This window comes from Pristis pectinata, chromosome 33, assembly GCF_009764475.1.
Source record: "Pristis pectinata isolate sPriPec2 chromosome 33, sPriPec2.1.pri, whole genome shotgun sequence".
In the NCBI taxonomy this organism is placed as follows: domain Eukaryota; kingdom Metazoa; phylum Chordata; class Chondrichthyes; order Rhinopristiformes; family Pristidae; genus Pristis; species Pristis pectinata.
This window is the reverse complement of record NC_067437.1, coordinates 7,054,024-7,071,453: the sequence shown is the minus strand read 5'-3', so window position 1 is coordinate 7,071,453 and position 17,430 is coordinate 7,054,024. Positions and strand designations below refer to the sequence as shown.

The 17,430-nt window shown below is 47.3% G+C and overlaps 1 protein-coding gene across 1 annotated transcript in view; it reads left to right on the top strand.

Moving 5' to 3' along the window:
• The first annotated feature begins 12,514 nt into the window (after positions 1 to 12,514).
• The window catches only part of LOC127585483 (beta-1,3-N-acetylglucosaminyltransferase lunatic fringe-like), a 38,721-nt gene continuing 33,805 nt past the window's right edge, over positions 12,515 to 17,430 (top strand). Inside the window, exon 1 of the mRNA XM_052042967.1 lies at positions 12,515 to 13,198. Coding sequence (XP_051898927.1) covers positions 12,851 to 13,198 — 348 coding nt within the window. The 5' untranslated portion in view covers positions 12,515 to 12,850. The remainder of the gene's footprint in view (positions 13,199 to 17,430) is intronic.

Here is a 17,430-nt window from a genome sequence, read left to right as displayed (position 1 = left end):
CTGTAGTGAAAAGCTTGCTTGCAGCAGCACCACAGGCACCCAGGTACAGACAACAACACAGAATATAACTTATACGTAAATATTCAGGCAGCCAATGAAAATCAAAAACACTGCAGATGCTGGAAAGCTGAGATCAAAACAGAAAACACTCAGCAGGTCGGGAAGCAGCTGTGAAGAGTGAAACAGAGTTAATGTTTCGGGTCAACGTCCCTTTGTCAGAACTGAAGGTAGTTTTAAGTTGCCGAGGAGGTGGGAGGGGACAGAGGAGCATTTCGAAGGGTTCCGTCCCTTCATGACTCCCTGGTCCCCTCTTCAACCCACACCAACCACTCCCTGTTCAGGGAATTTTCCCATCCAATCGGAGGACATGCAGCGCCTGTTCCTTTGTCACTTTCCCTGCCACTATCCGGGGTCCAAAACACTCCTTCCAGATGAAGTGGATATCCAGTTGCACTCTGTCCAACTCTGCAACTCGGGAAGCTTCAGTTTTCTGTCTTTCCTGATGTAGGATCTTCGATCTGAAACTGTTCCTCTCTCCGCAGATGCTACCTGACCCGTTGAGCAGAAGTTGCAGAGGTAACATTTAAGATAAGTTTGGATAGGTACATGGATGGGAGGGGATTGGAGGGATATGGTCCTGGTGCAGGTAGAAGGGACTAGGCAGATGACCAAGTCAGCATGGACTAGATAGGCTGAAGGGCCTGTTTCTGTGCTGTTGTTCTCTATGACTATGACTCTATGACTATGTGAGTGTTTCCAGTGTTCTCTGTTCTTCTGACAATGTGGTGTTCTCTACACTGGAGAAACCAAGTGCAGATTGGGAGACTGGTTTGAGGAGCCCCAGAGTTCAGTCCACATGTGATTCAGAGCTCTCTGTTTTCTGTAGACTTAACTCTCCACCGCACTCCCGCTCTACGTTATCCATCTGTTGCATCCTGCTCTGTTACAATGAGGCACAACAGAAACTTGAGGAACAGCACCCCATCTTCTGCCTGGACACATTGCAGCCTTCCTGACTCAATATCGAATTCGGGTAACTCACCTTGTCTGCACCAGAACAGACTAGTCATCTATCCGTGATACTGGTTCAGGTTTTTTCTCCTCATTAGCATGTCCTGACCTGCTGGGCTCATCCCATGGCCCTGCACTTTACAGACATACATAATGCTAATTAATCAGAATTAGATTTACCATCACTGACTTAGGTGTCGTGAAATGCGTTGTTTTGTGGCAGCAGTACAGTGCAAAGACATAAAATTACTATAAATTACAAAATAAATAAATAGTACAAAAAAGAGGAACAATGAGGTAGTGTTCATGGGTTCATCGACCATTCAGAAATCTGATGGCAGAGGGGAAGAGGCTGTTCCTGAATCACTGAGTGGGGGTCTTCAGGCTCCTGTACCTCCTCCCTGATGGCAGTAATGAGAAGAGGGCATGTCCCGGATGATGAGGGTCCTTAGTGATGGATGCCGCCTTCTTGAGGTATCGCCTCTTGAAGATGTCCTTGATGGTGGGGAGGGTTGTGCCCGTGATGGAACTGGCTGAGTCTACGACCCTCTGCAGTCTCTTGCAGTCCTGTGCATTGGATTTGGAGTATTGCGTACAGTCCTGGTCACCACACTACAGGAAGGATGTGGTGGCATTAGAGAGAGTCCAGAAGGGATTCACGAGGGAGTTGCTTGGAATGGAGGGCTTTAGCTACAAGGAGAGATTGGATAGGCCGGGTTTGTTCTCACTGGAGAGAAGGAGGCCGAGGGGTGACATTATATAAAGGGCATAGATAGGGTAGATAGTCAGAGGCAGAGGAGAAATTTAAAGATCTAGTGTGGCAGATTTTTCACACAGAGGGTGGTAGTTATCTGGAACAAGCTGCCAAAGGAAGCTATGGGGCAGATACAATCACAATGTTTAAAAGGCATTTGGACAGGTACATGGATAGGAAGGGTATAGAGAGACATAGGCCTAATGCTGACAAATTGAATTGGTGTAGGTAGGTATCATGGTCAGTATGGATGAGTTGGGCCAAAGGGTCTGTGTCTGTGCTGTACAACTCTATGAACTGATGTTGCTTTGTTCATATTCTCTGTCTGTCTATTTACCCCTCTCCCGAGCTGTCAATCCCTGTCTCCATGTCCCAAAGTTGTGCTGGTTGGTGAATTAATCGGACGCTGTGATTTGCCTCCAGTGTAGGCAGGAGAATCGGGGGGAAATGTGAGAGAGAATAGGTTGCAGGGAAATGAGAGGGGCAATGGGGCTGATTGCTCTGAGAGCTAGCATTGACTCGATGGGCCAAATGGTCAGGTGAAAATATGAAATATGTGCCGCAGTTTCCTGTCTCTTTATCTCTTTACCTGCTCTCTCTTGCGGGCTGCCCCCAGAACGCCACGCAAAAAAGTGTATTTCACTGTGTGTTTCAATGTACTTGTGACTAATAAAGATATCTCATCTTTGGACTTTACTCCTTGGAGAGAAGGAGGATGAGAGGAGACATGATAGAGGTGTACAAAATATTAAGAGGAATAGATAGAGTGGACAGCCAGTGCCTCTTCCCCAGGGCACCAATGCTTAATACAAGAGGGCATGGCTTTAAAGTAGTGGGTGGGAAGTTCAAGGGAGATATCAGAGGAAGGTTTTGTACCCAGAGAGTGGTTGGGGCATGGAATGTGCTGCCTGGGGTGGTGGTGGAGGCAGGTACGTTGGTCAAATTCAAGAGATTACTAGTTAAGCATATGGAGGAATTTAAAATAGAGGGATATATGGGAGGAAGGGGTTAGATAGTCTTAGGCGAGGTTTAAAGGTTGGCACAACATTGTGGGCCGAAGGGCCTGTATTGTATTGTACTGTTCTGTGTTCTAGGTTCTATGAAATGAGAGGGGCAATGGGGCTGATTGCTCTGAGAGCTAGCATTGACTCAATGGGCCAAATGGTCACATGCGAATATGAAATATGTGCCGCAGTTTCCTGTCTCTTTATCTCTTTACCTGCTCTCTCTATCTCTTCCTCTCCATCACTCTCTTTATCTGTCTCCCTCTGAGTGGGTCTCTGTCCTGACACCACCCCCCACCCTCTCCCGATTCCAGCCCCCTTCCTGCCTGCCATCTGTGGCTGGGAGAACAACGAGGAGGGCGGCTCAGTTGAGGAGGAGGGCACGCCCTCTCCGAGGCTCTGATCGCTTTCAGCTTCACACAGAGCCCCATTCAGTGGCGGGGAGAGCAGCCACGGAGCTCAGACAATGTGCAGCTGAAACTGGAGCCCTCTCCCACCGCCAGGCTAAGTCCCAGTGGAGGGGTGGCTGACACAGCCTGGGAATACTGGCCCCCGCTCGCTTTGTCCTGCCTGCAGAACGGACAATGAGGTGCACTCAACAAAAGCAAGCTGTTGCCTTCCTCGGAAGGACAGGTGGATTTAGATTTTAAACCAAACAAAAACAGATTTCGGTGTTCCCATTTGGTGCAGATTTAATTAACTTTGCTGGTAAAATGAGTTGCCTGCCTCTGCTTCTCACATGGAGACGGGGGGTGGGGATGGGGGGTGCGGGTGGGGAATACATTTCCCAGTGTGTGTTACGGGCCCTCGCTGTGTGAAGCTGACTTTAAACAAGGAACGCCGTGCCTCTTGCTTGGCCACACACACATCCCTTCTGTGCGGAGTCAGCAGTGGGAACGGGATAACTAGTTCCCCACCATCACCCCTGGCCCACTGAAATCCAAGTAAGCCAGGCTAGACAGAGTAGGGCAGTTCACCAATAGCAGCAGCAATACATGAGGAGTTATAATATTCCAGAGGCCCTGGAGCCACGCTGACTATTGGAATCCCTCGGTTAACACTGGAGTCTGTCACTGACCACTGGAACCTCTCACTGACCACTGGGACTTCCTGCAGATCACTGGAGCCTCTCACACCACTGGAGCCTCCCACTGACCACTGGGACCCCTCACTGACCACTGGGACTTCCTGCAGATCACTGGAGCCTCTCACACCACTGGAGCCTCCCACTGACCACTGGGACCTCTCACTGACCACTGGGACTTCCTGCAGATCACTGGAGCCTCTCACACCACTGGAGCCTCCCACTGACCACTGGGACCTCTCACTGACCACTGGAACCTCTCACTGAGAATTGCAACCTCTCACTGACGACTGGAACCTCTCACTGACCACTGGGACTTCTCACTGACCCCTGGGACCTCTCACTGACCATTGCAACCTCTCACTGATCACTGGAACCTCTCACTGACCATTGGAACTTCTCACTGACCACTGGAACTTCTCACTGAGAATTGAAACCTCTCGCTGACCACTGGAACTTCTCACTGGCCATTGAAGCTTTGCGCTCATCATTCGAACTTCTCGCTGACTATTGAAACCTCTCACTGATCATTGGAACCTCCCGCTGCCTTTTGGAACCTCTCAGCGACCATTAAACCTCTCACTGACCATTTCAACATTTGAGTGACTGTTGGAACCCATTGCCAACCACTGGAACCTCTCACTGACCATTGGAGCTTCTCATTGACCACTGGAACCTCCCATCGACAAGTGAGCGCACTAACTGTCTCCTTGTGAGCCATTTCTCTCCCTCTGGCAAATGTACCCTTGTTGCCCTTGTCCTTTTCCTGTGCCACCTCTTACACCCTGGAAATGAATGGTGTCTCGCATCTGGAGAAAGGTGTGATAAACTTGTATCAGTGGAGGTTACCCACCAACTAAACTGAAGTGGAAGAAGTATTGAAAAGAAACAAACACTAATTAACTGTTGCATTTCTTAATTTCACCAGGTGGCTGTAGAAGTTTGTCAACTCAAGGTTGTGAAAGGAGTTTAATGGATACACCTATTCTTTTACAATATCTGCTGAGTGGGACAGGTGTATATCTTGGGAAAAGTTAGATGACCCCATTCTGGATCTCAATCCCCTCTTACTCTGTGTGTTAAGATGTTAAGATGAGATAAGACAAGGTAAGAGAAGATATCTTTATTAGTCACAGGTACATTGAAACACGCAGTGAAATGCACCTTTTGTGTAGAGTGTTCTGGGGGCCAGCCTGCAAATGTCACCATGCTTCTGGCACCAACATAACATGCCCACAACTTCCTAATTCGCATGTCATTGGAATGTGGGAGGAAACTGGAGCACCCGGAGGAAAGCCATGCAGACACAGTGAGAACGTACAAACTCCTTACAGACAGTGACCAGAATTGAACCCGGGTCGCTGGCGCTGTAATAACATTACGCTAACCGCTATGCGAATACTCTGGTGCCAAGAAACGGTAGCTATCAGAGGTTCCAAAACTTGGCCAGATGTTCGGGGTGAAGGAATACCTGAAAGAGAGGAGGTGAGGGTGATTGGGGTTAGAGAAATAGAGAGGCAAACTGGTTTGTGGAATGAGTTCCAGAGGCAGGACCTTGTAGCTGAATGTTTGGCCAATAATATCCTGTTTCAGTGTTACCAGGGTAAAGTACTGAGACATGTAGCTCTCTGGAATGTACCGGGATACAGAAGGAGGCCATTCAGCCCATTTGATACTTGCTTGCAGCCTTATCCTCATGACAGACTTTGCCCCACTTTATCAGAGGTGCAGGGATCTTTCCTTTGTCCCGCCTATCCCTCCCCCACTCCTTCCGCAACCTCAAACCAACTTGTTTTCTCTCTTTCGCGAGATCTGACAGAAGAGTCTTTGACTTGAAATGTTAACTCTGTTTCTCTCTCTCCACAGATGCTGGCTGACCTGCTGAGTGTTTCCAGTATTATGTTGTTATTCCAAATGGATCATTAGCCCTGTTTGCAATTCCCCAAGCAATGTAACACAAGCATTGTGACTCGCAATCAGGATATTATATTCCTAAAACTGATATTCTAGATGCATTTAGAGGACAAATCAAGTTGAGCCGATTTATTGTCATGTAAATACATGTTACACAGGTTGCAATGAAAAACTCACTTGCAGCAACATCACAGGCACATAGCATTAGAGACACAACATTCACAAGAGAAACATTAATTAAATGTAAATTATACAAAATTATACAAGGAAGAACACAATTAGAACACAAAAAAGCAAAGTTTGTTGTAGTACAAAGTGGCCATAGTGTTATCCTGAGGTAGTGATTAAGGTTGTGCAGGTTGAATGGTTGAAGGGAAGTAGCTGTTCTTGAACTTGGTGGCGTGGGACTTCAGGTTTATGCTACGTGGTAAGAGGTTTAGCAGGGAACATCGTGTCCACTCTAGCTGACAAAGAGTTTTTGGTTAGTACCCCGATGTGTTATAGCACATTTAATGTTTGTCTAAGTACTTTATAAAGGAAGTGTTTCAGGCTCTCTCACGCCCTTTCAGACAATGAGTTCCAGATCCCGACTCCTTTTGGGTCTGCAATTCATGCCTCCATTGACATCTCTATTCAGAGAAAGAGGTCCTCTGTGGGCAAATGGGATTAGCGTAGATCAGCATCACGGTCGGCATGGATGAGGAGGGTCGAAAGGGCCTGTTTCTGTGCTGAACGATCCTATGATTCTGTGTGTAGACGAGTGGTAGAACCTGGGGGGATTTGATGAAAATGTGGGAAGAATAAAAAATGTGATTAGTGTAGGATTAGTGTAAACTGTCAGCATGGACTCGATAGGCCGAAGGGCCTGTTTCCCTGCTGTCTGATACTATGACTCCATGACTAATACTGAAGAATGTTGTTCCTGTTTCTTTCTTGATATGAACTTAACTACACTGGTGCCTCAGAATAGAGCAGCCAGTTGTGGTGACACCAAGGATTGAACCAGCAGTCACCCTACTTTGGTTAACTCTGAGTCACCCGGGAAGTTGCTGACCTATGCTTTTGAGAAGAGGACCATTGTACCAGAGTCAATGAAGTATCCGCTGAGAGGTTTTTGATACATGACAGTGAGTGTTGTCTGGTCAACTAACATGGAAACTCTGAGGTCAAACTTGCAAACATGTGAAAAGTTGTCAATGGTGAGGGAAGCAGTAGAAATATCAGCTTCTGATCTGGTCATGGGGTCCATGGATGTTGGTATGCTAGCGATGGGCTCATGGATATTGGTACTCTGGTCATGGGTTCATGGATGTTGATGCCCTGGTGATGGGTTTATGGATGGTGCTCTGGTGATGGGCTCATGGATGTTAGTGTTCTGGTCATGAGTTCATGGATGTTGGTAATCTGGACATAAGTTTCATGGATGTTGATGCTCTAGTGATGGGTTCATGGTTAGCTGCCCTTGAAGTTGTCCCTTGCACTGTTGGGGTAAGTACAGCAATACTGGGGAGGTGCTGGGAGAATCTCAGTTGGAGCAGTCGGGTGTTTTGGCAAAAGAGATGAGCTCCCATTTTGGGCAACCCACTCAGGGGGCCTGGAGACTAGGTTGTGTGGATTCAAATGTCTTTGGCTTTCCCAGGCTCTGGTTTAACTGGGTTTTAGGTTACTTGGCCTCTGAATTACCCGGGCTCTGGCTTCCTGCATTAGCTGTGTCCTGCATTGCCCAGGTCCTACGTTGCCCAGGTCCTGCGTAGCCCAGGTCCTGCATTTCCTGGATCCTGCATTGCCCAGGTCCCATGTTACCCAGGTTTTGTGTTGCCTTAGGGTCCTGCGTTGCCCAGGTCCCGTGTTGTCTAAGTCCTGCGTTGCCCAAATCCCTTGTTACCCAGGTCCCGTGTTGCCCTGGTCCCGCGTTGCCCAAGTCCCACGTTGCCCGAGTCCCACATTGCCAGGGTCCTGCATTGTTTAGGCTCTGGATCTGTACAGCCCATCAGCTGAGCTCTCAGGTGCACATGGCTGAGCATGTCCATTAATGAGGATGCTTGAGGAAAGGTATTAATGTCACAGAGGTGAGGGGTATTCCATGAGTTGTGGTGTAGGGGAGTATGTGGACGTTTCCACTGACTCTAGTGAGTGTAATTAGTTTAGGACATCTGTTCCTGTTGTCACAATGCTCTGCCGTTGAGTACATTATCCCCCAGCAGGGCTGTAATCACAGCGGTGAAAGGCAATTCCTCATTTGGCCTGCTTTTTGTAATTTATTTTCTGTTCTACAATTGTCATCGATCCATCAAATAGAGGGAGAGAAAGTGGGGTGGGGGGTAGAGAGAGAGAGAGAGAGAGAGAGAGAGGGAGGGAGGTGATAGGAAGAGAGGGAGAGGGATAGAACAAGGGGGAATAGAATGAGTGGGAGAGGAAGAGAAGGAGAGAAAGAGAGAGGGAGGTAGAGGGAGAGAGAGGAAGATAAACAGAGGATGAAATGGGAGGGAAAGATAGAAAGAGACAGAGAAAGAGGGAGAGATAGAGGGTGAGAGGGAAAAGGTGGGAGTTGGAGAGGGAGAGAGAGAGAGAAGCAGCTTTTAGGCTCTGTGTGGTTAAAGTTCTGAGGAAGGATTGGGGAAGTTGCATTTGCAATCTTTATATAAGAGGAAGTAGTCAGGGAGATTCAGCTGAAAGTTTCGGTGCTCGACAGAGAATTGTTCCAATGACCCGACAAGCGTCAAATGCCTGGGGACTGAATTTTGAAAGTTCCAAATAAGGAATGTAATGTAGTTAGAAGTCTCTGACTCCTGAGTTACAAGGTGTGGCCTTTGCTGTTGACAGACTCACAATCAGAGAGAGATGGTGGTCAGGTCTGCGCAGTGATCTTTCAAAATGGGATCAGCTCGGTCAAGTTGTTTTCCTGTTTTAAACATAAATCCTTACGTTCTTCCGCTGACAAACTTCAGCCTTGGGTTTTGGTGCTTACAGACGTGCGCAGGATGTTGAGGTAGCTCAACAATCATCTGCAGCTCAGCTGGTGCCTAGCCTGACACTGCAGAGGCAGCATTGCACTTCCGAAGGCAATGCCTTCTCGCCAAGGCTCCATTTGCACGCAGCTGATGGTATGACACAGAAGGAGGCCATTCGGCCCATCGTGCCTATGCCAGTTATCAGAGCAATCCCATCGCCCCACATTACCCGTAACCCGCAACCTCTCTCAGAAGCCCATCAACGCCCCTGTTGTCCTGCCACATACCAGCACGAGGAGTAATTTACAGTGGCAATTAACTAACCTTTGGGATGTGGGAGCACCTGGAGGAAACCCACGCAGTCACAGGGAGAACCTGCAAACTCCACACAGGTAGCTTTCAAGGTCAGGATCAAACCCCGAGTCGCTGCAGCTGGACAGAAGCAGCTCTACTAACTGCACCACGGTGCATTGTACATAGAGTCTTACAGCACAGAAACAGGCCCTTCGGCCCAACTCATTCATGCCAACCAAGATGCCCATCTAAGCTAGTCCCACTTGCCCGCATTTGGCCCATATCCCTCTGTTGATGTACCTGCCCAAATGTCTTTTAAATGTTGTTATTGTACCTGCCTCAACCACTTCCACTGGCAGCTCGTTCCATACAACCACCACCCTCTGCGTGAAGAAGTGAAGCCATCTTACCGCAAGTCGAGAAGTTGCTGAGGGGTTTAAATTACAGGGAAAAATGGGAAAAGCAGGAGTTCCCTGAGAAGTAAGTTAATTGTGTTTGGTAAATGGTGTTTGACATGGTAAGTCATGAGAGGATACTTTCCCTTGTAGAAGAGACTAACACCACAGGTCATAAAAATGAACCACTGATAAAGCTAGTCAGGAATTCAGGAGAAACTTCCTTCCTCAGAGGGAGAGATGGGCTCACTCCCACGGGGAGCGGTTGTGCCGAACAGCAGTGATGCATTTACGGGGGAAGCTGGATTATCACACAAGACTGACACAGTTAGGTGAAGGTGGCTGACAGGAGGTTCATGTGGAGCTGAAATTCTAGCAAAGAGCAGAGAGGTTGAATGGCCTTACCTGTGGTATAAATTGTATGTAAAGATCAGGCTGTTCTCTCCAGTGTCCAGATCAATATATATACCCCAAAGTGATTGTTTTAAATACATCCTGCTCTATAGCTTCTTGATTATCTATAATTATTGAGATGCTTTTAGCGTCTTCTACTGTGAAGGTTGATCCAAAATAATTATGTAGAATATCCCATTATTAATTCCCAGTCTCTCCAAGAGACTTAAGCTACTCTCTTCTCTATAGACCTGCAGAAGCTCTCACTGTCTATTCCTACATTATTTGTTAGTTTAATCTCGACCTTCTCCTGCTGATTTCTAAAAATTCCCCAATCTTCTGGCCTACGGCCAATTTTCACAACACTGGATGCCTTTCCTTTCTACTTGGTGCCATCCTTAACCTCCTTGGTTAGCCACAGACATCGTATCCTTCCTGAGGTGCCTTCCTCACCAGCTAAGATTTATGAAGTATCTTCTTCAATGGCAGCTGCTTTACTCCTCGTCTCTCTCCTTACACCATTGTAGTTGCCCTGATTTAAATTTGTGAAGCTAGCTTCAGACCCAGGTTTCTCACACTTAAACTAAATGTGAAGATGGAGTGGTGAAATCATACTGCATAGAAGCAGGACCTTCAGCTCACCATGTCATGCTAACCATCACGTATCTGTCTATACTAGTCCCACACCAGCAGTTGGTCCATTACCATATGCCTTGGTGATTCGAGTTTCTTAAATGTTGTGAGAACCTCTGCCTCCATCACCCAAGTGTTCCAAACTCCAGCAACCCCTGGATGATTCTTATACAGATCTTCTTGAAATCTCTGACCCCTTATCCTAAAACTATGCCCTCTTAAATGTGTCTGAGATATCTGCTTTAGGAGTACAATATCCTGAATGTGAGTCAAAATGTTCATATTACGTTACTTGGATAAGTGGAATTGCAAACAGGATTCATGGTCCATTTGGGGAAAAAATATCTGAGAATGCTGGAATCACTCAGCAGGTCAGTCAGCATCTGTGGAGAGAGAAACAGTCAACATTTCAGCTCAAAGGCCCCTTGAACGTAGAACACAGAACACAGAACAGTACAGCACAGTATGGGCCCTTTGGCCCACGATGTTGTGCCAACCTATATAAATCTTATCCACATTCAATCTATTCCCCTCTCCACCTCCCACAACCCTCTATTTTTCTTTCATCCAAATGCCTATCTAAGAGTCTCTTAAATTACCCTGTTGTATTGGCCCCTACCACCCTCCCCCCCCAACAGTGCATTCCAGACACCCACCACTCTCTGTGTAAAAAACCTACCTCTGACATCTCCCCTGAACTTTCCTCCACTCACCTTAAACGGGTGACCTCTAGTACTGGCCATTACCGCCCTGGGGAAAAGATGCTGGCAGTCCACTCTACCTATGCCTCTCTTTTGGAAAGAGGAAAAAATCAAGTTGGTTTGAAGTAGAAGAGGAGGTAGGGGAGGGACAGATAGGACAAAGGAAGATCCCTGCAACATATCACTGATGAGGTGGGGCAAAGTCTATTGTGGGAGTTAAACCTATGCCCACTGGTTTTAAATACTTCTTGTTTTAGACACCTCTGTTATAGGCAAATGATTCTTACCACCTGTTCTATCTATCTATCTCCCTCATAATTTTGTGTACCTCTGTTGTTCCCACCTCAGCCTCCTCCGCTCCAAGGAAAACATATCCAGCCTCTCCAGTTTCTCCTCATTACTGGAATGTTCCATTCCAGGCAACATCCCAGTGGGTCTCCTCTGCATCCTCTGTATTCCATGGTCACTCTTTCCCTGAGGATCCTTCAATCTGAGACGATGAACTAAGATGGAGGAGACACAAGAGACAGCTAATGCTGGAATCTGGAGCAACACACAAGATGCTGGAGGAACAGCGGAACAGGCAGCATCTGTGGAGGGAAATAGACAGTCGACAGATAATGAATTAATACTTTCTCAGATCCTAATTCAGAGAGTACCACTGCCAATCCTGTCCACTATGTCAAAGTCAAAGTCGAGTTTATTGTCATCTGCACAAGTACATGTATGCACAGGTGCAATGAAAAACTTGCAGTAACATCACAGGTGCATGGCATCAGAGACACAACATTCACAAATAAAATAAATTAAACATACATTATACAAAATTATACAAGAAAGAACACAACTGGAACAAAAGAAAGTCCATTGGAGTGCAAAGCGGGACAGTCTAGTGTAGCGGTTAGCGTAACGCTTTACAGCGCCAGCGACCCGGGTTCAATTCCGGCTGCTCTCTGTAAGGAATTAGTACGTTCTCCCCATGTCTGCGCGGGTTTCCTCCGGGTGCTCCGGTTTCCTCCCACATTCCAAAAAAACGTACAGGTTATGAAGTTGTGGGCACGCTATGTTGGCACTGGAAGCACGGCAACACTTGCGGGCTGCCCCCAGAACACTCTACGCAAAAGATGTATTTCACTATGTGTGTCGATGTACATGTGACTAATAAAGGTATCTTAGTACCTGCAGCCCCTAAAGGGTTAACGACAGTGTCCCGCTCAGTAACATAGGCTATAGCCCACCCCTTTCCTTCCTGACCTCCAATGCGATTGGCGAATCTCAGGTGCCAGTCATTGGTTTAGCCGCGCCCCCTCCCTGGTTCCCCGAAATTGACACAGAACAAAACTGCTCCAAAGTTGTGACAAATTGAGAGTCGGGCAGACGGCAGGTGGTTACTGTGAGTTCGGGCCAGAACAGCCGGGTGGTTGGGAGCTATTTAGTTCCCGTTGCATGAAATTATTACCTTAAAACTAAAAAAAAATAAAATATTGAGTGACCTTTATGATTTTATTAAATATGTAAAGTTATTCTGATCCTGAATTACTGGTAAAAATATATTTACCAAGAAGTGGAAATCTGTGAAGATTACAATGCAAAACGAAGCTTGTCAATGGCATTTCGTTTTAAATCTATTTCTGCAAAAAAATCTCCAAACAATTTTAATGGGATTGCACCCAGCGATGGGTAGTCCACTCGCATCATTTTAGAACTGGAAGCAAAATGCGCCTTTGCTTCAAGAAGGTTTTTCTGACAATATCTGGGGCCACCGTCAGTTTCCTCCTGCTGGCGTTGGTGGATTACCAGAGGCGAGAAGGCAGCGGCGGGGTCAAGGTGAAAGCTAGCCGGCTCTCGGCCGCTCCGAGCGGCCAGGGCGTGGGAGGGGACTCGCCGCCTGCGGCGGTCAAGCCCGGGCTGACGGCTCGAGGTACCAACCTCTCGGAGCGAGTACCTTGGCAGTGGAAGGTGGAACTGAAGGATATTTTCATCGCCATCAAGACCACCCACAAATTCCACAAATCCAGACTGGAACTGCTTCTGCAGACTTGGATCTCAAGAGCTTGGAAGCAGGTGTGTGTATTTTATTTACGTATCTGTGTCTGAAGCCTGGGTACAAACAGCGGGTCAGGCAGCATCTGTGGGGACAGCGCAGGAGCAGGTCCTTCGGCCCATAAACAGGCCCTTCGGCTCTCTTTGGAGAGAAGAAGGATGAGAGGTAACTTGACAGAGGTGTACAAGATGATAAGAGGCATAGATCGAGTGGACAGTCAGAGACTTTTTCCCAGGGCAACAATGGCTAACACGAGGGGACATAATTTTAAGGTGATTGGAGGAAGGTATAAGGGGGATGTCAGGGGTAAGTTTCTTACACAGAGAGTGGTGGGTGCGTGGAACGCACTGCCGGCAGAGGTTGTGGGGGCAGATACATAAGGGACATTCAAGAGACTGTTAGATAGACACATGAATGATAGAAAAGTAGGGGGCTATATGGGAGGGAAGGGTTAGATAGATCTTAGAGCAGGATAAAATGTTGGCACAACATTGTGGGCCGAAGGGCCTGTACTGTGCTGTAGTGTTCTATGTGGCCTGTGCTGAACACAATGCCAAATTAAACAAATCCCTTCTGCATGCGCGTGATCCATATCCATCATCCTTGTTTATTCACAAGGCTGTCTAAATGCCTCCTCTGTCATATCTGTCTCCACCTCCACACCTGGCAGCCCACTCCAGGCACCCACCACTTGCCGTGTAAAAAAAACTTGCCCTGCACATTTCCTTTGAACTTTCCCCCTCTCACCTTAAAGCTATGCCCTCTAGTATTAGACATTTCAACCCTGGGGAAAAAGATACCAATTGTCTACTCTCCCTATGCCTCTCACAATTTTATAAATGGTCAAGTCTCCCCGCAGCCTCTAACACTCCAGAGAAAGTTTGTCTTTATAGGTAAAACCCTCTAATCCAGGCAGCATCCTGGTAAACTTCTTCTGCACCCTTTCCAAAGCCTCAACATCCTTCCTGTAATGGGGCGACCAGGACTGCGTGCAATACTCGGTGTGGCCTAACCAGCGTTTTATACAGCTGCAGAGATTGTTTTTATTTTGGATTTCTAGCATCTGCAGGTTTATTTTTATTGGACTTCCATTTACTGTTCTAGGGAACCAGGAGTGGGTGTGATGAGAGTTTGCTGTATCACGCAGGCTTTCTTGAAATGCTGAATACATTTTACCTCCCACAGCAGCGCCTCTACTTCCTCAGGAGGCTAAAGAAATTTGGCATGTCCCCTTTAACCCTTACCAATTTTTATCAATGCACCACAGAAAGCATCTTATCTGGATGTATCACAGCTTGGTGTGGCAACTGCTCTGCCCAGGACCGCAAGAGACTGCAGAGAGTTGTGGACACAGCTCAGCACATCACGGAAACCAGCCTCCCCTCCATGGACTCTTGTCTATACCTCTCACTGCCTCGGTAAATCAGCCAATGTAATCAAAGACTCCTCTCACCCTGGATGTTCTCTCTTCTCCCCCCTCCCATTGGGCAGAAGATACAAAAGCCTGAAAGCCCGTACCACCAGGCTCAAGGGCAGCTTCTATTCCACTGTAATAAGACTATTGAACAGTCCCCTTGTACCATAAGGTGGACTCTTGACCTCACAATCTACCGTGTTATGCCCCTTGCGCCTTATTGTCTACCTGCGCTGCATTTTCTCTGTAACTGTAACACTTTATTCTGCATTCTGTTATTGTTTTCCCTTGTACTACCTCACTGCACTGTTGTAATGGAATGATCTGTATGGATGGCATGGAAAACAAAGTTTTTCACTGTACCCTGGCACATGTGACATTAATAACCCAATTAACCAATTTGCCAATTTAACATGTAGACATGTCCTCAGGGCCCTGAGTCTGTAGTGACAGGACAAGGGGTTGCTCAGTTTCTCCAGCCTGACCCACCATGTGTGTTATTAGTAGCCTAAATGAGTTCACAGCAAGCTCCCACAATAGCAAAGTGGCAACAACATGATAATCCATAGTTATTGATTGAACAGGTCACCAGACGTATCTTCTCAGAGGGTCGCTACCTGCAGGTATTGCCAGCTGATCTTCCACATTCCACTGAGAATGCAGATAGAGCTTCAATGTAACCTGAAACACAGCATCCCTGACACTACAATGTCTGGTTCGAATTTTGTGGTCAAGCTTGTCCAGGGGTCTTTCACCCAATGCTTGGTTCAGAAGAGAGAGGGCTGGCCACCAAGCCACAGCTGAGATTTACCAGCTAGTATTCCCCGCAGCTTGAAGTCAAATTCTGTCTCCTATGAAGTGCCTTGGGATGTTTTGTTCATTAAAGGCATTGCACTTATACACATTGCAGTCTACATTGTTGAATTAAATTATTGGAGAATTCAACTGTTTTCCGAAACAAAAAGGCATTGTGTCACATTCCATTTGAAGAAGCACAGATATCAATGAAAGCAGTTTGAAGCTGCTTGATGTTGTAACTCCTCGTCAAACAATGGCAAGATGTTCTGGCTTGAGATTTTGCAGTGAGGTGGATGTTTGGACAGTACCAGTCCTGTTGTTGGCGGATAACTTGCACCCCACCTCAGCAGCAACTCACTGATTGGATAAGGGAGACAGGATCGTTATGACGGGGCTTGGAAGTGGAGGCGTTGGAGGAGAAAGGTTAGGTTAGTCCGTCTTCTCTGCACTGAAGTTGGGCAGTGGAGTGGGAGGTGTGATGTTTGTTTCCGATGCTTCAGTTAACTGGAAGCTGGTGATCGGAGAAGTGAAATGGATGGATTTACCCACATTGCGGTTAGCATTGATGAGTTGGGCTGAAGGGCCTATTTCTGTGCTGTACATTTCTGTGACTCGATGACTTGCAAACCTTAATGTTGCAGAGGGCGGGTAAAAAGCATACGGGTTATAAATTAATTTTCACAACTCCAAAAAATACAATATTGTGCTTTTGAAAACCAGATAAACCAGCATTGGAACAATTCCTGTGCCTATCTGAGTGCAGGTTGGGAAATTCACCTTGGAGGCACAAGAGACTGCAGATGCTAGAATCTGGAGCAACAAACTATCTGCTGGAGGAACTCAATGGGTCAGGCAGCACCTGTGGGGTGGAAAGGAACTGTTGCTGTTTTGGGTTGAAACCCTGCGTCAGGACTGGGGAGGGTTGTCTCAGTCCTGATGCAGGGTCTTGACCCCAAATGTCCTCAGTTCCTTTCCTCCCACAGCTGCTGCTCGAACCGCAGAGTTCCTCCAGCAGATTGTTTGCCGCTAGGAAATTCACCTCCTCATCTTGCGACAGGGCTTTTCTTCCCCTAGCACTGCTCCGCAGGTATGAAACACCCCCAGGTGATGTCTGCTGTGGCGAAGCACGCAAAAATCATCAGCTGAGAAATTTTTGATCTCAGTGGTCAGATTATTTACTCACAGAATGCCAAGTTTTATTAATGTTGTAATGAATGCCTGAAATACTCAGCAGGTCAGGCAGCACCTGTGGGGAGGGAGAGAGGGAAAGAGAGAGAGACGGGGTTAACATTTTGGGTTGATGATGCTTCATTGCTTTACTAAACCTGTTTCCTCAGAAACTGTGCTGTACAAAGGGTCAACACACAAACTACATTCTTTGCCCTTACTGACCTGTCATAGAGTCATAGGGAGAAGCAGCAAGGAAAACTGTCCCTCCTTCCCAGTGAGTCCGCACCGACTATCAACCACTATTCACACTAACCCTACACTAATCACATTTTCATTCTTCCCCCCCCCTGTTTCCCATCAACTACCCCCTCCAGAGTCCACCACTCACCTACCCACTAGGTGCAACTTACAGTAGCCGTTCAACCTACCGACCTGCACATCTTTGGGATGTGGGAGGAAACCGGAGCACAGGGGAATCCCACACAGTCACAGGGAGAACATGCAAACTCCACTGACATACATGTGCATTGCCTGTGGAGGTCAGAGGTCAGGGTTACTCTCAGCTTGCCAGCCCAAGGACCATTCTTGGCTGCTGTCTGCCACATCGCATGGTTTGCTGCATTAGGGAGGATCCACAGACTGAAGCAGAGGAGACTTCATCTACTCTCTCTCCAGCCCACAGGAGCAGGCAGAGTGGGCTTGGACATTTCCCTGCACTACAGACTCACCAGTGTGCAGGAATTCAGAGACTGCCCTTGTCTTCCCTGTAACATAGAACAGTACAGGAACAGGCCCTTCGGCCCATGATGTCTGTGCTGACCATGATGCTAAATTAATTAGCTTGGCACAGCATCGTGGGCCGAAGGGCCT